Source organism: Lethenteron reissneri, chromosome 20 (assembly GCF_015708825.2).
Source record: "Lethenteron reissneri isolate LAM-NWPU_2019-01 chromosome 20, ASM1570882v1, whole genome shotgun sequence".
Classification (NCBI taxonomy): domain Eukaryota; kingdom Metazoa; phylum Chordata; class Hyperoartia; order Petromyzontiformes; family Petromyzontidae; genus Lethenteron; species Lethenteron reissneri.
In genome coordinates, this window is record NC_083798.1 from 16,044,194 (window position 1) to 16,059,838 (window position 15,645).

General features: G+C 42.3%; 1 protein-coding gene across 2 annotated transcripts in view; it reads right to left on the minus strand.

Annotated features, from left to right (window-relative positions):
* Window positions 1-241: 241 nt before the first annotated feature.
* Window positions 242-15,645, minus strand: part of LOC133344868 (transcription factor CP2-like protein 1) — a 31,374-nt gene continuing 15,970 nt past the window's right edge. The window contains exons 7-15 of one of the 2 annotated variants that reach the window (XM_061555139.1): window positions 10,061-10,171; window positions 9,462-9,556; window positions 9,180-9,249; window positions 8,618-8,711; window positions 7,438-7,528; window positions 6,565-6,614; window positions 5,489-5,634; window positions 4,042-4,093; window positions 242-2,940 (exon numbers count right to left, since the gene is read on the minus strand). In XM_061555139.1, coding sequence (XP_061411123.1) covers window positions 2,903-2,940; window positions 4,042-4,093; window positions 5,489-5,634; window positions 6,565-6,614; window positions 7,438-7,528; window positions 8,618-8,711; window positions 9,180-9,249; window positions 9,462-9,556; window positions 10,061-10,171 — 747 coding nt within the window. In that variant the 3' untranslated portion in view covers window positions 242-2,902. The remainder of the gene's footprint in view (window positions 2,941-4,041; window positions 4,094-5,488; window positions 5,635-6,564; window positions 6,615-7,437; window positions 7,529-8,617; window positions 8,712-9,179; window positions 9,250-9,461; window positions 9,557-10,060; window positions 10,172-15,645) is intronic. The other variant, XM_061555140.1, reaches the window with a different exon arrangement.

Here is a 15,645-nt window from a genome sequence, read left to right on the forward strand (position 1 = left end):
GCGTAAACACAAGTCCGTCACTGCTAATCCACCCCCTCCTGAAAGTGATGACACCCAAACGCTTCTGATGAAGGCCTGTCATCGAGACACGACCTGCAGTATTCGTCCTCAGAAATTAAATTTCTTGTAGAATATTTGCATGTAGATTGAGGCCTTGATCCAGCCGTGTCTAGGTTAGACCTAATGATGGTGATGGAGACAGCTAATTTAAGTACGTGAGAGACGTTGGTTGGCTCATGTTCCTCACTACCCAAGATAAGCTTTTAATTCTTACCTTAACAATTCCATAAAACCTGCACAAACTGCATTATATCTCTGTCCAAAAATTGCATCGGTGTAGAGATGTTGTTTGACAGACCATAATATTGCAGTGCTCAATTTTGTAAGGAAAAGAGTGCATTTATTCTTGTTTTTTTTATAAAGGCACATAGGTTTATTTCAGCACAGTGTTCACAACAAGAGGCTCAGTGGGCACATGCAATGAAAGCAGGCCCTCTCACAGTGAGTTTGGCATACAATTAAAACTTGCAATTGACAGACAAAAAAAGTGGCATGAGACAACGAGCAACGGACAAATGCACCGATGGCACACGTGATACAGCACGTGATACAACAGTCGTGAACCACGTGGAACATTAGAAAGAGATAATTCTAGAAAAGAACAAAAATATTCAAAGAATTTGTATCGTTACAAAATGTTTATATTTCTTTAAAAATGTAATTGCGTACATGAGTAGACGTGAAAAGATTAACATACAAAACATACCAACTGCTAACAACATTAACAAATTAATGCAGAAACAAGCATGCCTTCATTTGTACAATTAAGCGTGAAAGTTCAATTTAAACACGTAGGCTTTTGCAACCAATTTGATTCGTAATTTATGTTTGGGTTACATCACGCAAGCCAAATGTGTATCGTAAATCCTCCTCAAAATTGCTGGCAACTTCCTGACGATGCTGGTTGCAACTATCAGAAAAACGCCACACCCAATGTGTTTAATTTGTGGGATTGCTCTCCGACACACTGGTTGCTTTATTACATTCACCGTGTCGGGTGTACAACACACATTTGACTCAAGCGATTTGGCCCAAAATCAATAATGAAGTGTAAAAAAATATTTGTAGTCAACAACCGCCAAGAAGATTGGCATTCAAGGCAGCAAAGTGAAAACATAAAGCAAGAAAAGTGGTGTCCTCAGGGCTTAATTTCAACTGTGGCGTCTGCCCAAGTCAGAGACCAAGAAAATGTCTTCGTACAAGGCACGCCACATCCAGTATGCCTCTCACTTTGGTTGTGGCTACTCGTTGCATACCTCCTACTCCAGCCCACCAGTGACCGAAAAAATATTCAGTGAGAAATTAAGCCCTTTATGTAATAAAAAAAAAACTTTAAAAAAGATACATTTCCACAATGGACATCCAGTTTCATATGAAACACTGCACATAAAGCATACACATGACGCATCAGAGAACTGCAGTTTGCAAAGCTTCCCCCCAACCCCATGTGCTAAATCTCAACTTTATACAAAAATACATATGGTAATAGAAAAAAACATATTTACAAACGTGTGCTTTTTTACAAAAGAGAAACGGAGCATAAATGTAACAAGAGTATAAAACACGTGTGTGCAATACGGCAGAGGGGAGTTGGGGTACGACTGCCTTCACAAGGTCTCAAAAACACATTTTCTCAACAGCTACAAAAAAAAGGAAACCTCTTGAAAATCTGGGTCACAATGCTTTTGTGAAATGCTCTAATTTACTTCAAGTTATTTTTTTTTCTTTATGAATTGCTACTCCGTAATCAGTATTCAAAACTGTAAATTACACCAACGTAGTTATCATTGAATGGTTAACACTTGTGGAACAAAACAAACAAGAAAACAGTCACTTGTAATGGCAAAGACAGGCAGATCCTGGGTGTGTATACATATTTTTATATATCTCACTTGGTGTTTCAGACCATGTGTGCCCACAACGACATTTCTCTCCCTGCGATGGCAATGCAGTGCGACTGGATACCAAGTAGTGTAAGAGCAAAGTGTGCATCACATGCAGTCAACACCTAGACACGCACGGTACTCACAATGTTCCTGGCTCAGTGGCATAGCTATTGAGTGTGCAGGTGGTGCAACTGCGTCGGGTTCCACGACCCGGACAGCCCCAAGCACTGGGCTATGTAGAAGGGCGAAATTGGACAGGGGGGCCTCATTTCATTTCTTGCGTCAGGGCCCATGCCGTCACTGCTTTGGTTTGTTCGACGCAGGAGTTGGAATATGTACTTGACCGTTGTGGCCAATGTTGCTGCAGCAACTTGAATGCTATAATTATTTACGGTATCTCTTTATACACAGACTAACGTCACCTCCTCAACTCATCCAACATATGTGGAATTGCTGAAATTAACAGACGCAGTGCTAGGTGGAGCCCATGATCTAAAACGAAAGGAGGCCGAGAGGTTGAACATGTAGGTTGCTGAAAAGAATTACTGTCCTCAAACAACAAAGCAATCTTTATTTTGTGTCCCGCACGTGTTTATTAAACTGGAAAGGACGGCATTCCTCTACCCGAAGCTGGCGCTTGTGGCAACACAAGCTTGCGCATATGCATATTGGTCTGTCGGAGGTAATGGGATCCGAAGGAATGTAAAAGTGACCGGAATTACTAGCTCCTCTCTGCTTAGCATCGTCCTTGCTGCAGGCTGGAACCGAAGACATCTCCCAGGTTTAAATTTCTCCATCTTTCACGCTCTAACCCTAGCAACCTCTCACCAAGACACACACACCAAGAGACTCTTAGCATCTCTGGCATGTTAACAGTCAACCTAGATTTTTCTTGTTTTAGGCATGAGAAGCATGACGTATATATTATATTCTGATGTTGTCCTTGGACGATAGCTTCATTTTAAAATGACGTGGTAGCAGTCACTGTTTTCATCTGCAGAAAAGACAAATAATAAATTAAATAATAGCATACGACGTTTCGATTGCAACACAAGCAATCATCATCAGGTATAATGAAATAGCGACATAGAATCTAACCAGAAAACTATAGACAAAATTAAGATGGCCACAGTTAGCTTCATGAGCCATGGATAAATCAGAGCGGCAAAAAATGATGTCAGAGGATGGAGCAGTGGTGAAGTATGCAGTGTGCAATGATGAAGTTGTGAGGTCAAATCCGGTTAGGGCCGTTGACTTCGCGGAATTTCCACCACTGGCTAAGTGTTGTAAATATAAAAATATAAATATTTTTTCACTTTAAAAAAACACGATTTAATGAAATGTACTGTCCGAGCTGCCCCTCCCCCTGCTCCCTTCCCCCATCGCCCCTCCCCTCCTTCCACACCCCCCACCCCTCGGCGTGGCTCCCCGCAGCTTGCCATAACGTAAGGGACCCGTGGTGATTTGCAGGCAACGTGAGTTGAGCGTTGACAATTAGAGCCGTAAAAAATATCGTTTTAAAATATATATTGTTAATGATAGAATATAGTATTGTCATCAGAATGACATAACTATACCAAGTTTGCAGTCAATACGACATTGGGAAGACGGTTGAAATCGAGTTAAAAGATTTGAGGATATGACAACAGACAGTGAGTTAAATAAAAGCGTGTAAAATGTAAAAAATATGTTTTGGATTTTTTTATGGATAGAATATAGTCTTGTCATCAGTATGACATAAGTATACCAAGTTTGCAGTCGATAGCACATTGGGAAGTTGGTAAAAATGTAGTTACATGATTTTTTGAGGATACGATAACAGGCGGAGTGAGTTAAATAAAAGCGTGTAATACAAATAGGTGAGGGGCATTGGCTTAGCCCATCATCACTTTAGGGTTGATAATATAAGGAAAGTGGATGTCACATGGAAACATTTATCCCTGCCATAGGATAGTGGAATTTCCTCCACTGGCTGTAAATGAGAGGTGATGTTACCCATACGCAACCGAGTGGAAAACCATTTTGACTTTTCACACAAAAAATATAAGAAACGCGATTTCATCATGTTGTATGTTACACAAACAAATCAATTTACCTTTTACCATGTCGATTGCAAAGCAGGTCTCATCTTGGAAATTTTGAATCATCTGTTTAAAAAGAATAATAGAATTATGTTAACATTATTACATTTATAACCAACATCTCTATAAATTGAACATGTGTACATTTGAAACTTCACAGCATGAGTAACGCATGAGTACCAGCCATTTATTAACCCCAAAGTGCCTGGAGGCACCATTTTCATAAAAATGTTCTTCCGTCTGAACTATTAACCCGAGCCAGAGGCTTCAAACCACGCACTTGGCAAACGGCACAAAAAAGTGAAAAATCGTGCCCAGGCAACCCTTTGCTTCGAAAAATCTCCCTAATGGTGCATTTTTCCATCATTCCTTTATTGCGTTCACGTGCTAAATTAAAATTCCGGTTAGCCATTATCTAGAATTAGCCATTATTGTTCAGAAATGGCCCACTGAGCACCAGTGACCGAAGGGAGACCAAAACAATAAACGCAATTACGAATGTCATTTGAAAAAAAATCCGATATTACTTGTTTCAGAAACACTTGACTTCTTGGGAAATGAATTAGCGTTTGTGTTTCATTCATGAACGGAAGCTTGTGTTGCCTCCGAAACGTCGTGATTTTATTGTTTTTATTTTATTTTTATTTTAATTTCATTTTTTACCTACGTGACTTTACCGAAAGAACTAAGAGTATGAATCCTTGCAGTCACAAAAGCTTCAAATCTAGAATTAAATATCTAGTTTGTTATTTGGGCAATTTTCCTTGAGGATCCTGTACTGAATCTCTGCGATATTAATGTTTTTGCAATATTATTGCTGTGCTGATGCAGCACAACGGATCTCCCTTGTAAAGTAGCTGGGTTACTCGATAAACGTGATCATCCGTGTGACAAATAAAATAAAAGTCAAAAGACGAATACTGGGTTGCATATAAAACATGCAAACTTGCATAAGGGGACGTCACCAAAATGTGAAATAATTTCTTCAATAATTAATGCTAACAAAACACTTATTAGATTTGTCAGTGCTCATTATTATATTATCATTTGACAATCCATTCCAAATCTTGAGTACTTGAAAGCCTTCATACCCAAAACATGGTTTTCGTTCACAAAACGTCTTGAAATAGCAATCCAGTCAAAAGAATCACAATAACAAAATCTTGTCATTCAACACAAAATTCTGTTCTTTTAAAAACCTTCACAACATTACCGAAACACAAGAGAAATCCTGCAGTCGGTTCCAATAATCAGATGTACACCATGCCGCGTGGAGACACCTTATCAATGAGATAATTGATGTTTGGAATGCAGCTGCTGCTGCTTCTGTCTGAGCTGTGTGGCCAGCCATGGGGGCTGGGCTGAGCAAAGGGGCATTGAGTGCGTGCACCCGTGTGACCGAACAGGACGAGTGAGCATGACTGGACAGACGAGTGCATGCGTGCGCGTCACGATCCGTACCTGATTGCTAACCAGGACGTGGATCCCCGTGGGTCCCTGCCGATACACGCTGCTGATGAGGTGGGGCACCATGGTGAAGAGAGTGGCAATTTTGTCCGTCAGTTCCAGGCTATTGAGCTCCTCCAGGTATATGGCATGGTACACTGCTTGAAAAAAAAACACGGATAAAGATCTTTCGTTTAGACTCACAGACTGCCGGGGCAACTGCTTTTCACAAGGGTCGATTATTAGGACCAGCATGGCACTAAGTAGGGGGTGGTGTGACCAGCACCACGCCCGCCAATCTTTGTCGCCCCCACTGCCCGTGTTCATACCCGTGCACAAGGTAGTCGTTTAAGGCTCAGTCAACCTAGGGGACGCCCCGGACAGATTCAGATACCACTATGGGAACAGGGCCAAGGTCACTGGGTTCATAGTACTGTACAGGGCTGCACCAACGCTACCCAGATCATGCGTGAATGTAAAATTTTCCCATGCGGGACATTTTAGATTCACATCAATAAACAATGCAACACATTTAATTGAATGACTTTCAATTCATGTATACTACTTTACTTACACTACAGTATTTCCTAGGTGTGTATCTATGCATTGATTAATACATTAAAAAATATTCTTGTGCTTACAATCATATTTTAATTATTAGTAATTCGTAACTTATGCACATTCTATGCAAATTAGGTGAACACAAACTTTTCAAATGAGACAACAATAAGGAACTTAAACCTTTGAATCGTTGATTCCAGTAGGGGGGTTTGAGGATTAATCTCTAAATGCTAAGTATTTGTTGTGTGTTACAATAAGATAGAAACACTCAACACTAGCATTGCATGCTCAGTCATTAGTTCCCTGGTATGGACCGCTGGTGCAGAGATTAGCACATTGCTCAATATTTCAACCCCCAGCCAGTGATGAACATCAGTGGCGAGTGACATCTGAATCGGTACTGGGAACCTCCCTTCACAAACCCACACTTATCAGTGGGGTGAAGTACGATCCAACAATCACCATGTGTACATGTGGAGAGGCCTGCGTCCAGCATTGGACTGGCAAACGGATGTAAATGTATCAGTCACCTTGCTGAGACTCCTGACAAACGTAGATCGTCAACCGTGGCCGCACAGACCTGTCGCGTGAGACACATGAAAGGAGAGCTGTGAAGATGTGAAAATAAACGGGAGGTTCCTTACCAACTAGCAAATGGATAATTTTCCAGAATCCCTGCACTTGCACAGACTGCGTAAGAACATCTTTGTATGTGTGGGCACGCGCAAGTGGGAGTGTTGTTCTATTCGTCAGACTTGCCATTCAACAGCGATGTTTGTATTTTGTGGGTTTTTGAGATTGATATCATACAACGCACATTTCCAGTGTGAATATGAAATTGGTCGTGAAGCGTTACAAATTTTCACGCCGTGTTTATTTCAATTGATTTTTATCGAGCTGTGACTTTGTGGCTGCTGCTTCCTCTGCGCATAAAGTTTAGATTTATTTATGGGAAACCAAAACAACCGACTGCTTATGATCAATTCACCTGAAATGTGTCCCATCTCATCGTGGATGGGCAATCGCCATTCATAGCGGGTGTTACAGGCTGCATGAGCTACTTTGCGGGCAACAGAGGGCAGTGCAGCAAAAATCCATTGCTGTGCCGTACTACGCTCCAACATCCACGTTCCCTGCGTTCACCAACCCACACCGACCGGCGATACGGTCGAACTACCGCATCAACCCTCGCGGTGCAGGGAGGCTCCCATCGAGCAGGAGATTGACAACAAGGCACTGAACTTGTACAAACTATGCATGTGGGAAGGAGCACCACCAACAACAACAATAACAAAACAAAAACCCGTCCACCAAACCCACAGGGTTCCGAAAGGGAACGCGTGCCGGCGGTGCCGTCTGAGCGCTGGTTGGGGTTAGTGAGTGGTGGGGGGGGGCGTCCACACCTCGCTTTGAGGGCGTTGTGGAGCCGAATTCCGTCAGCAGGGCCGCAGATCTGAATGAGGTCGTCCCTTGACAGCTTTAGCAGGTCGGCACCTGGAGGCAATGGGACAAAAGGGCATCAGCCACACGGTGGAGCAGGTGGTGGTGTGCGGGGGGGGGGCGGCACGGGAACATGGAAAGAAAGAAATATATCAAGGCGGTTTACTTTTACTCTGACCCTTTCATCTAAGGTCCAGCGTTGTGGGATTTCTCCAGGTACTCTGGTTTCCACCCACATGCCAAACATTAATGGAATTGGACAGAGATTATAATGCGGCACCCTCCTAAAAAGAACTCTGACCTTTTCACCTAAAGTCCACAGTCGGCAGCAACAAGGCAGGCGATGACAAGGAGTACCGCTTTTTAAAATAAATGTTTTCTTGTGTTCCCTGCGCAGACACACCGAGCGTGCTGTGCCCGAGACGGAATCCAGGCGGTGGTGAAGTGGTCTCACACCGTTTTTCCCACGTTACCCATAGCAGGCGTGGCTTGTTCACAAAGCCTAAATATAAACTCCCGTTTTCCCGTGAACTCAGTTGGCCACATAGGGTGTAGACTGGGGAGTGCTGGTATTATATAATTCGGCACCACTGCATGCATGCTGGCCCGAGGGCTAAAAATATTAATGAGCCGAGTGAAAATAAAGATTATATTTTCTCATGAAATATCAGGCAGTTTGCCTTCTGCAGGAAAATAAATCATCTTCACGGACTTTCAGGAATTGTATCGTCATCTTGGAGAAAATGTAATTTCATGGTGTGTAATGCAAGTGGCCACCATTTTTTTCACAGCTACTGAAGTGACAAAATAAGAATTCCATTTCATTTTCTGGGAAAGCCTCGCAGAGTCTTAATACTCTTATTTTAAAGAGGGTCCTGCATTAGGATATTTGGCAGATTCTATTAATGAGTGTTTGTCATCTCGGAGGAAAACCAGAGAACATGGAGGACAGCCACACATGAGAAAATAAAACTCAAAGAATAACACCCAATAACACTCACAGATGTATTCAATACATCACCATACTGCCACTTTCCTGGATATAAAATATATCAATAATCATAATTTATGAAAAGTATTCTTTTAATACTGGAGTTACAAAGAAATACAATTACATTTGCAGCGTCGAAGAATCGGGGTTACCGGCAAAGTTGTTGAAGAGGCGAGAGAACTTGGCAAACCGGTTCTTGTGCAGCCATTGCTGGGTCTCTTGAATGGTGGCCGATGGAATGAGTTGCTGGGGAAGAAGGGGAGGAGCAGTAGAAGTTTAACATCTGCAAACAGGAGACAACAGCTGTTTTTTGCGTCCAAAGAAATTAAATCAAAAACAAGCATAAAATAAGAAAGAAACACATGCCCGCACCATGCTCTATGTATATATACACACGTGTGTGTGTGTGTGTTGTGATAATCGGTAGTGTAGTGGGGTACGAATCCGGTGACCCGAGTTCGATTCCCGAAATTATCTGAACGGGTCCTGGGCCTCCCCTAAGTCTACTCAGTCTCAAATGAGGACCTGGTGTGGTGTGTAAACATCGCCATTTGGGAGACAAAGGCGGTCGGGCGTGGTGCTGACCACCCACCCCCTCATGTGCCTTTCCGGCCTTCATAGGTGCTCCCGAACAACACTTGCTCAAAAAGTCCACGAAGACTATGGGGGCGATGTTTGTCTTTGTTGTGCACAGTGTGAGTTTGCAGGGCTCACCTCTCCTGCGGGCAACGGCAGCAGCCCATCTCCCTGGTGAATGGGTGACGACGACGAGCAGTTTCCAGAGCTAATGAAAATAAAACAAAAAGTAAACTCCAAGCTTTTGCTTTTTGTATTCCATTTCTTTTTTTCCCTCCCTCTGGACGAGCACAACAACAGCTTCCGTGCAATATAAATAAAAATTAGCTCGTGTCATATTTCGGCGTTGGTGAGAAGGAGAGCTGTCAAACGCAACACAATGTGGGGGTGGCGGGGGGGCAGGGAGGCCTTTGGACTCACGTTTCGGACAGGCTGTAGCTCTGTTGGCTGGAGCAGAAGCTGGGCGTTGCAGGGGGACTGTTACTGAGGCACGAGTTGTCGGGCCACGGGGAGCACTGTGGGAAACGGGACAGATGCACGCAAGCACGCGCGCAAGCACCCCACATTGAATCCGTAGCTTTTTCAATGCATTTCTTTAGAGAGGTTCTTCACGGCCTGGGACAGATGTAACAAGAGCTAAAGCTTCGACTTTTGCAAGCGTTACTCAACTGATGCGTGTCTGACATGGTTTGTGACCTTGCACCTGAACAACTGCGCAACGCTACGGGCTGTGTTTACAGACAACCCACATGTGCATACACACACTAACACACCCGTGTCGGGAACAGGGGCTAGGCAGATCTCATCTTGAGATTCAATCGGCTCCAGTTAAATATAGGCAGTTTGGGAACTTGCGAAAGAAAGAATGTAACGATGCGAGCTCAACATTCATTAGAATGCCCATATTATTGTTTGATTTTATTTGTCTGATTAAAAGCCAAGTGCTAAGAATTGTTCATTTGCCCGATTCTTGTGCGATATGAGAGAAAGCGAAATTCATAACACTGCGTTGTGCTCACCTCTGTCAGAATGGTGGTCTCGAACGAAGGCTGGTATTTTTCTTTTTCGAGTGGAGTTCTCTTCTCCATCTTTTCCCGGTCTGTTTTCTGTTTCCGGTCGGCTCCCTTTGGCTGCGGGGAGTAAAAACACACACACAGAGTTGTCCTGTGAGCAGCGACAAACCACTTAAGTGAGTGCCCACAATATACGGAAAGGAATACGCTGCCCCTTGATGTGATGCGAGATACAGAGACCCCCGTTAAACAAAAAAGCATCATAATTCATAATATAGGTTTTTGGGTCAGATCACGTTATTTATAAATCTGTCGTAACCCTCCACCACCCGACACGGCCAAACAGTAAAAAATGTGTCACGTTTTTCAAAGGACAAAATAATTCACTTATTTAGACCACCGGTGTGTTGAAGAGAGAATCAACAGCATTAAAAAATTGAGTAGTACGACGTATTAGCTGGTAATTACAATCAGCTTCTTCGGGCAACAATGGTGAAGCTCTCCTGTTGCTCCCGGTCTTAAATAGAGCATCAGCAGGGTGACGTCATCATTTAATTCAATTCAATCAGGTGCAGTGATTTGAGGCAAAGAGGGGGAGGGTATTGTAATGATATAGATTGGTAATCATTCAATTGTTATTCAATTGAATGAAGCTGATTGTAATTACCAGCGAAACGTCTTACTACTCAAATTTTAAAATGCTTCAAATGCAAATTCTTCAAATGCAAATTCTTTTGTCAACGCTCTCTTCCTCCTCCCTAACAGCTTAAATAGACACTCCAAGCCTAAGACGTGTCATTTAGACTCTGTCTTATCGACAGACATGTTCTTCACCTGAGGACGGCTGCTTGCGTTGTGGCCGAAACGTCGTGAGAATTATTTTATTATGTTTTATTTTTATTATTCTATTACTTCCCTTCTACGTGACTTTACCGAAAGAACCAAGAAGAAGAAGATTTAAAAATGCTGTTGAATTATTTTGTCCTTTGAAAAACGTGACACATTTTTTACTGTTTGGCCGTGTCGGGTGGTGGAGAGTTACGCCAAATTTATAAATAACGCGATCTGACCCAAAAACCTATATTATGAATAATATTGGTCGCGAAAGCCTACGTGTTAAACCAAAAAGCATCGTCTAGCATCGCAGAGTTTTAATGAAGTTGTGACGTTACTTTTGCAACATCTGAAAATTACGATTCTGCCATCTGTTTATGTGTTTTGTGATTGCAGTGACTTTACTGTAAAACGTTATCTTCAGGTTTCAATGTATTATTTAATCAATTATAATCAAAATCAATTACTTATAAAAAAAATATTATAATTTTACCAATTATAATCATCATTTATTATTGATACCACACTACCCATGCGGTGCATCTCTAGGTGATTACAATTGGAAATTACAAATTATTTCTCATGCACCGTTTAGACTTAATGACAATGACCATCGTTTGTGTGCCGAAAATGTTGCCTTGCACAGGTAAGGCAGTTTGGTGTGGCGAGTACACGGGAGTCTGAGTGGGAATCTCAGCACTCGGGGTTTCTAAGTAGAGACAACACTGTCGTCATTGACGATTCTACATAGCGGCACAATGCCACGAATTTGAAAATGATCAGGCTCGGCAGCAATTAGTTGCGTCATACTAGCCCACCCTGGAAGATACATCATGTGAGATTGGCATGAAAATAATGTGTGCCAACAAATGGCAATTGCGTTTATGGAACTACATCAAAGTTCAAAGTTCATTTTTTTCAAGGTTCACATGGACAGGCATTTGGCAATCCATCACTGAATGAGGACTTCCATAATCCGTCACCATCTCTCACGATTACACGATGCAATGATCCACCTAGCACCCACACACTGGCCGAATTCATCACTCCTATCTGCTCAGTTGACATCCTCTCGAACGCGTTCCATTCATTGGCTGGCATTTCATCAATATTTCTTGATTGTCAGCTTGGTAAAATTACCAATACTAAAACTGTGATGACTAAAACTCGTTGTAAACATTGAGACCCCCCACTGAGCCCACCACCACCATGTACCTTCTAACACATTCTTGACCATTAACTCATGACCTTTCAGCTGTGATTCCTGCAAGCTCAACAGAATTGTGCAGGGTGGAATCATAATAATAATAAAAAAGAATGTGCTTCAAATATCATTTTTAAATAGCAGGCCATGAATGTGCGGCCTTAGAGGAAGTCTCTAGCGACACTGGAGGTTTGCAGCGTTTTTACATGCCTCCAAGCGACCCTGGATAATCTTACACCATAAACGGATTCCGTACATGAAGCCCGGTTTAAAGTGTAGACTGCGCGGGTTATCTTCACAAGATCACAGAGAGAAACGTCCCCACCGAAGCCTTATCTTGCAATCACTGGCTTCACATTTCATACATCAGCGTTTTGTGCGTTACCCTCTCTATCGCCACTAAATAGACGTCTCCGAGAAACCCTCAGCGAAGCAAATGATCACCTGATGCAGAGAACACGAAATCCACTCGGGCAAGTAAGAATGTAAATACAACAAGTAACGCGCATTCAATTAACTTTCTTGTATAAATAGAGGGCAGTGGTCGTGCAGTGGTTATCGAATGGCATTCTGGGTCTGGTTTATACGATTCCCTGCCATAGCTAGTAGCATCAATGGCAAGTGATATAGGAACTCATCCTACGAAACCCCTCACACCTTACCCCTCCCCTTTCTCTACCCCCCACTTCAGCAACCAAAAATGTATCAGTCTGGCGAAGTATAATAATTCCCATTTACCAAAATGTGTGGGAGTCCATCCAGCAATGGATTGATAAAGGGCTGTCAAATTATAAATCGTTATTATAGCAGTGTTGTTCAAATTGTACTATGTCTGTGAAGTTGCATGTCCTTATAATGTTAGCCACCATCATCTGTCACCAAAATCTAAATAGAAATTGTTCCTTAGGTACCCAATCTGACTGTCACGGGCAACACACACACCGTTCACTTGTTGTAAGTATCAGTGTCACTTAACGAAATTTGTCCCCAGGTGCTTTGAGAAGTTAAACAAAACAATTTATATTTTTTAAACCATTTGTGTACGCTTGCTACACAAGAATAAATTTGAGATTTTTCAAAATAAATCAGTGACACACCCTGGTTATTGCTGTGGATGTATCCACCGTAAAAAAGAAAATCCGTGTGCTTCACAGAGGGATTTTATAAGAGGCCGTAACGTAATTTTCTAAAGTAGGCCAATTTGTGTGCCAACGTCATGGTCCAAACTTGGCAAATATTGAAATTCCCGCAAATTACAAACTGGAATCTGCATCCAAACATCGCTTTCCCCGACTGCAAAAAAAAACTTGACAGGATCCTCCCGAAAAAAAGATTAATGAGACCCAGGGGTGAGGGAAGCGTCAACATAAATAATAATAAAAGTGAAAGCTATCGCAAGACAATCAGAAGTTATTTGTTTTTCTAGGCCTAGTGAGCCTGTACCTTACAAGTGGGGAACCCATAGCCAACAACGGAAGGGCATCTGGCAAGAACAGCCCCAAACTGGCTAAAACCGGCTGGGTAAGTGATCAAATGATGGCGGTGGACCTGTTGGGTCATAAAGAAGTTATAACAATAATAAAGAGAAGAACTGCATAATCTTTCCAAGCCATCTTATCACAATATTCGAGAGAGAAATAATGTACGTCTGAGCAGAAATTAAATAAATCAAGGGTTCTGATTGAGGGCTTCAAGCATTCTATCAGACATGTTCGACAAGAGCACCTTCAGATGAAACACTTATCACTGTGAGCGCGTGTGTGCTCGGTGCGTGTGCATTCTCGTGTGCAGGGTATCAGTCGAATTTATATCAGTCGGGAAAAAAATGGGCACGGTTCTCATGATTTTGGTTATTTCTTGGCCGTATGACAGATCAACTCACGTCTCTGCAAATCCTAATCGAGCGCGTTGGTTTTTAAACACAACTTGCATAGGAGCACCCCAACAAATGCTCACGATGACAGTTCCTATAAGCGAGTTGAGCTGAGTGATGCTCTTGCGGGGATATGTAAAGTCTCAAGGCTTTAGATGCATTTCACCAATGTGAGCTTTGTACAGCCTCGGGGATTAAATGACAGTGTTGAAATAACCACACGGAAGTGTGAGTTCGCGCAACTGCGAACATTTATAAACATCGACGGCTAACGTTTGTGCCTATGGTATTACTCGCATTACTTTGGGTTCATTTTAAGACATCCATTTATGTGTGAACATTCTGTTGTGCTATAGGCCATGTTATATTTTAATTTCATAATGCTCCACTCTCATGGGTTCTTATCATGAGATTTCTATGGTATCGTGCATTGCTGTGCGAGTGTGAATTATGCGTTATAAGTCAAGAGTATTATTGTTATGATGATGACATCGATAATAAATAAATGGCAATGATGACAATAACGAAAATAATTCAATTCGCACACATGCAATTGCTCATCATAACTGACATCTCGTACATGTTTACATGTGTACCAGCTATGTTTTGTTTCCCCCCAAATGTATTTTCAACAAATATAAACACAAATTTAGACGTATTGGTGGAGAGGGTGCAGCAAAAGAAAAAAACCATATGAGCCACACATAAAATGTCAAAAGGTGAAAATACGAGCTGAGAGCACTGCTCCAGTCAATGTGGAACGCGTTGAGGAACATTCACGCATCCTATGTGACACAGATTGAGACGCTTGTCCAGTTGACTGCTTAAAATTTATATTAGTTTGGTACATTAGGTGTTCGCGCCATTCTTATAGCACAGAGGCTATCACAAAGGCGCTATGTTTCTCACGTGACCAAAGTCTGCCACCATGGGACCATACTGTAATGGGTGTTTCGTCCAATTAGGTCATTTGCAAAAAAAATTCATATTTAGCAAAGCTGGACCATAACACCTCTACACAATGGCCACTCTTTTCGAATAACATCGCACAGGATCTTTAGCATCCACTATGAAGCAGCCGGAAACATTTGTTTTTATTCAACCGCAGTATTAACCAGGGTGGCCGCCGGGCTCAAACCGTGAACCTCTCTGTAACAAGCAGCAAATGCATTACCACTCGGTCAGGGTCTCAGCCCTGTTTGCTCTTCACACGTGTGGTTCCTGATTTTTCCACACCCCGTTATGTTGAGGCTGTATGTGTGTAATGTGTGTGTCTAAAAAAAGGTTCCATATTGTAGCTGCTCACCCCGAGCTATAAATGCCCTGATAGTGGCATTCTCTTTGTGGTGTTCGCCTTTTGGCATTCTCTGGTCGAACACTTTAAGACTAGACCCTAAAGAAAGCTGTCTCTGGTGAGGACCAATCAGTTTCACAGACAATGCATCATCATATACTATCAGAGCATGTTTTTGTTTGCGTGTTCACCACAAGTATATGCGATTAATGCAGACAGGATTCCTTGGCTTCTGTTTGGTGTTTTAACATCTTAACACCTGTTTTATTTCCAGAAAGGGTTAAACTTATTATTTTCGTGTAATGTGTTTTGTTTGGAGAGCAGTGGTGCCGCGCTTAGTGCGCTGTGCGACGAACCCGGCGACCCAAGTTCAATTCCCGCTCACG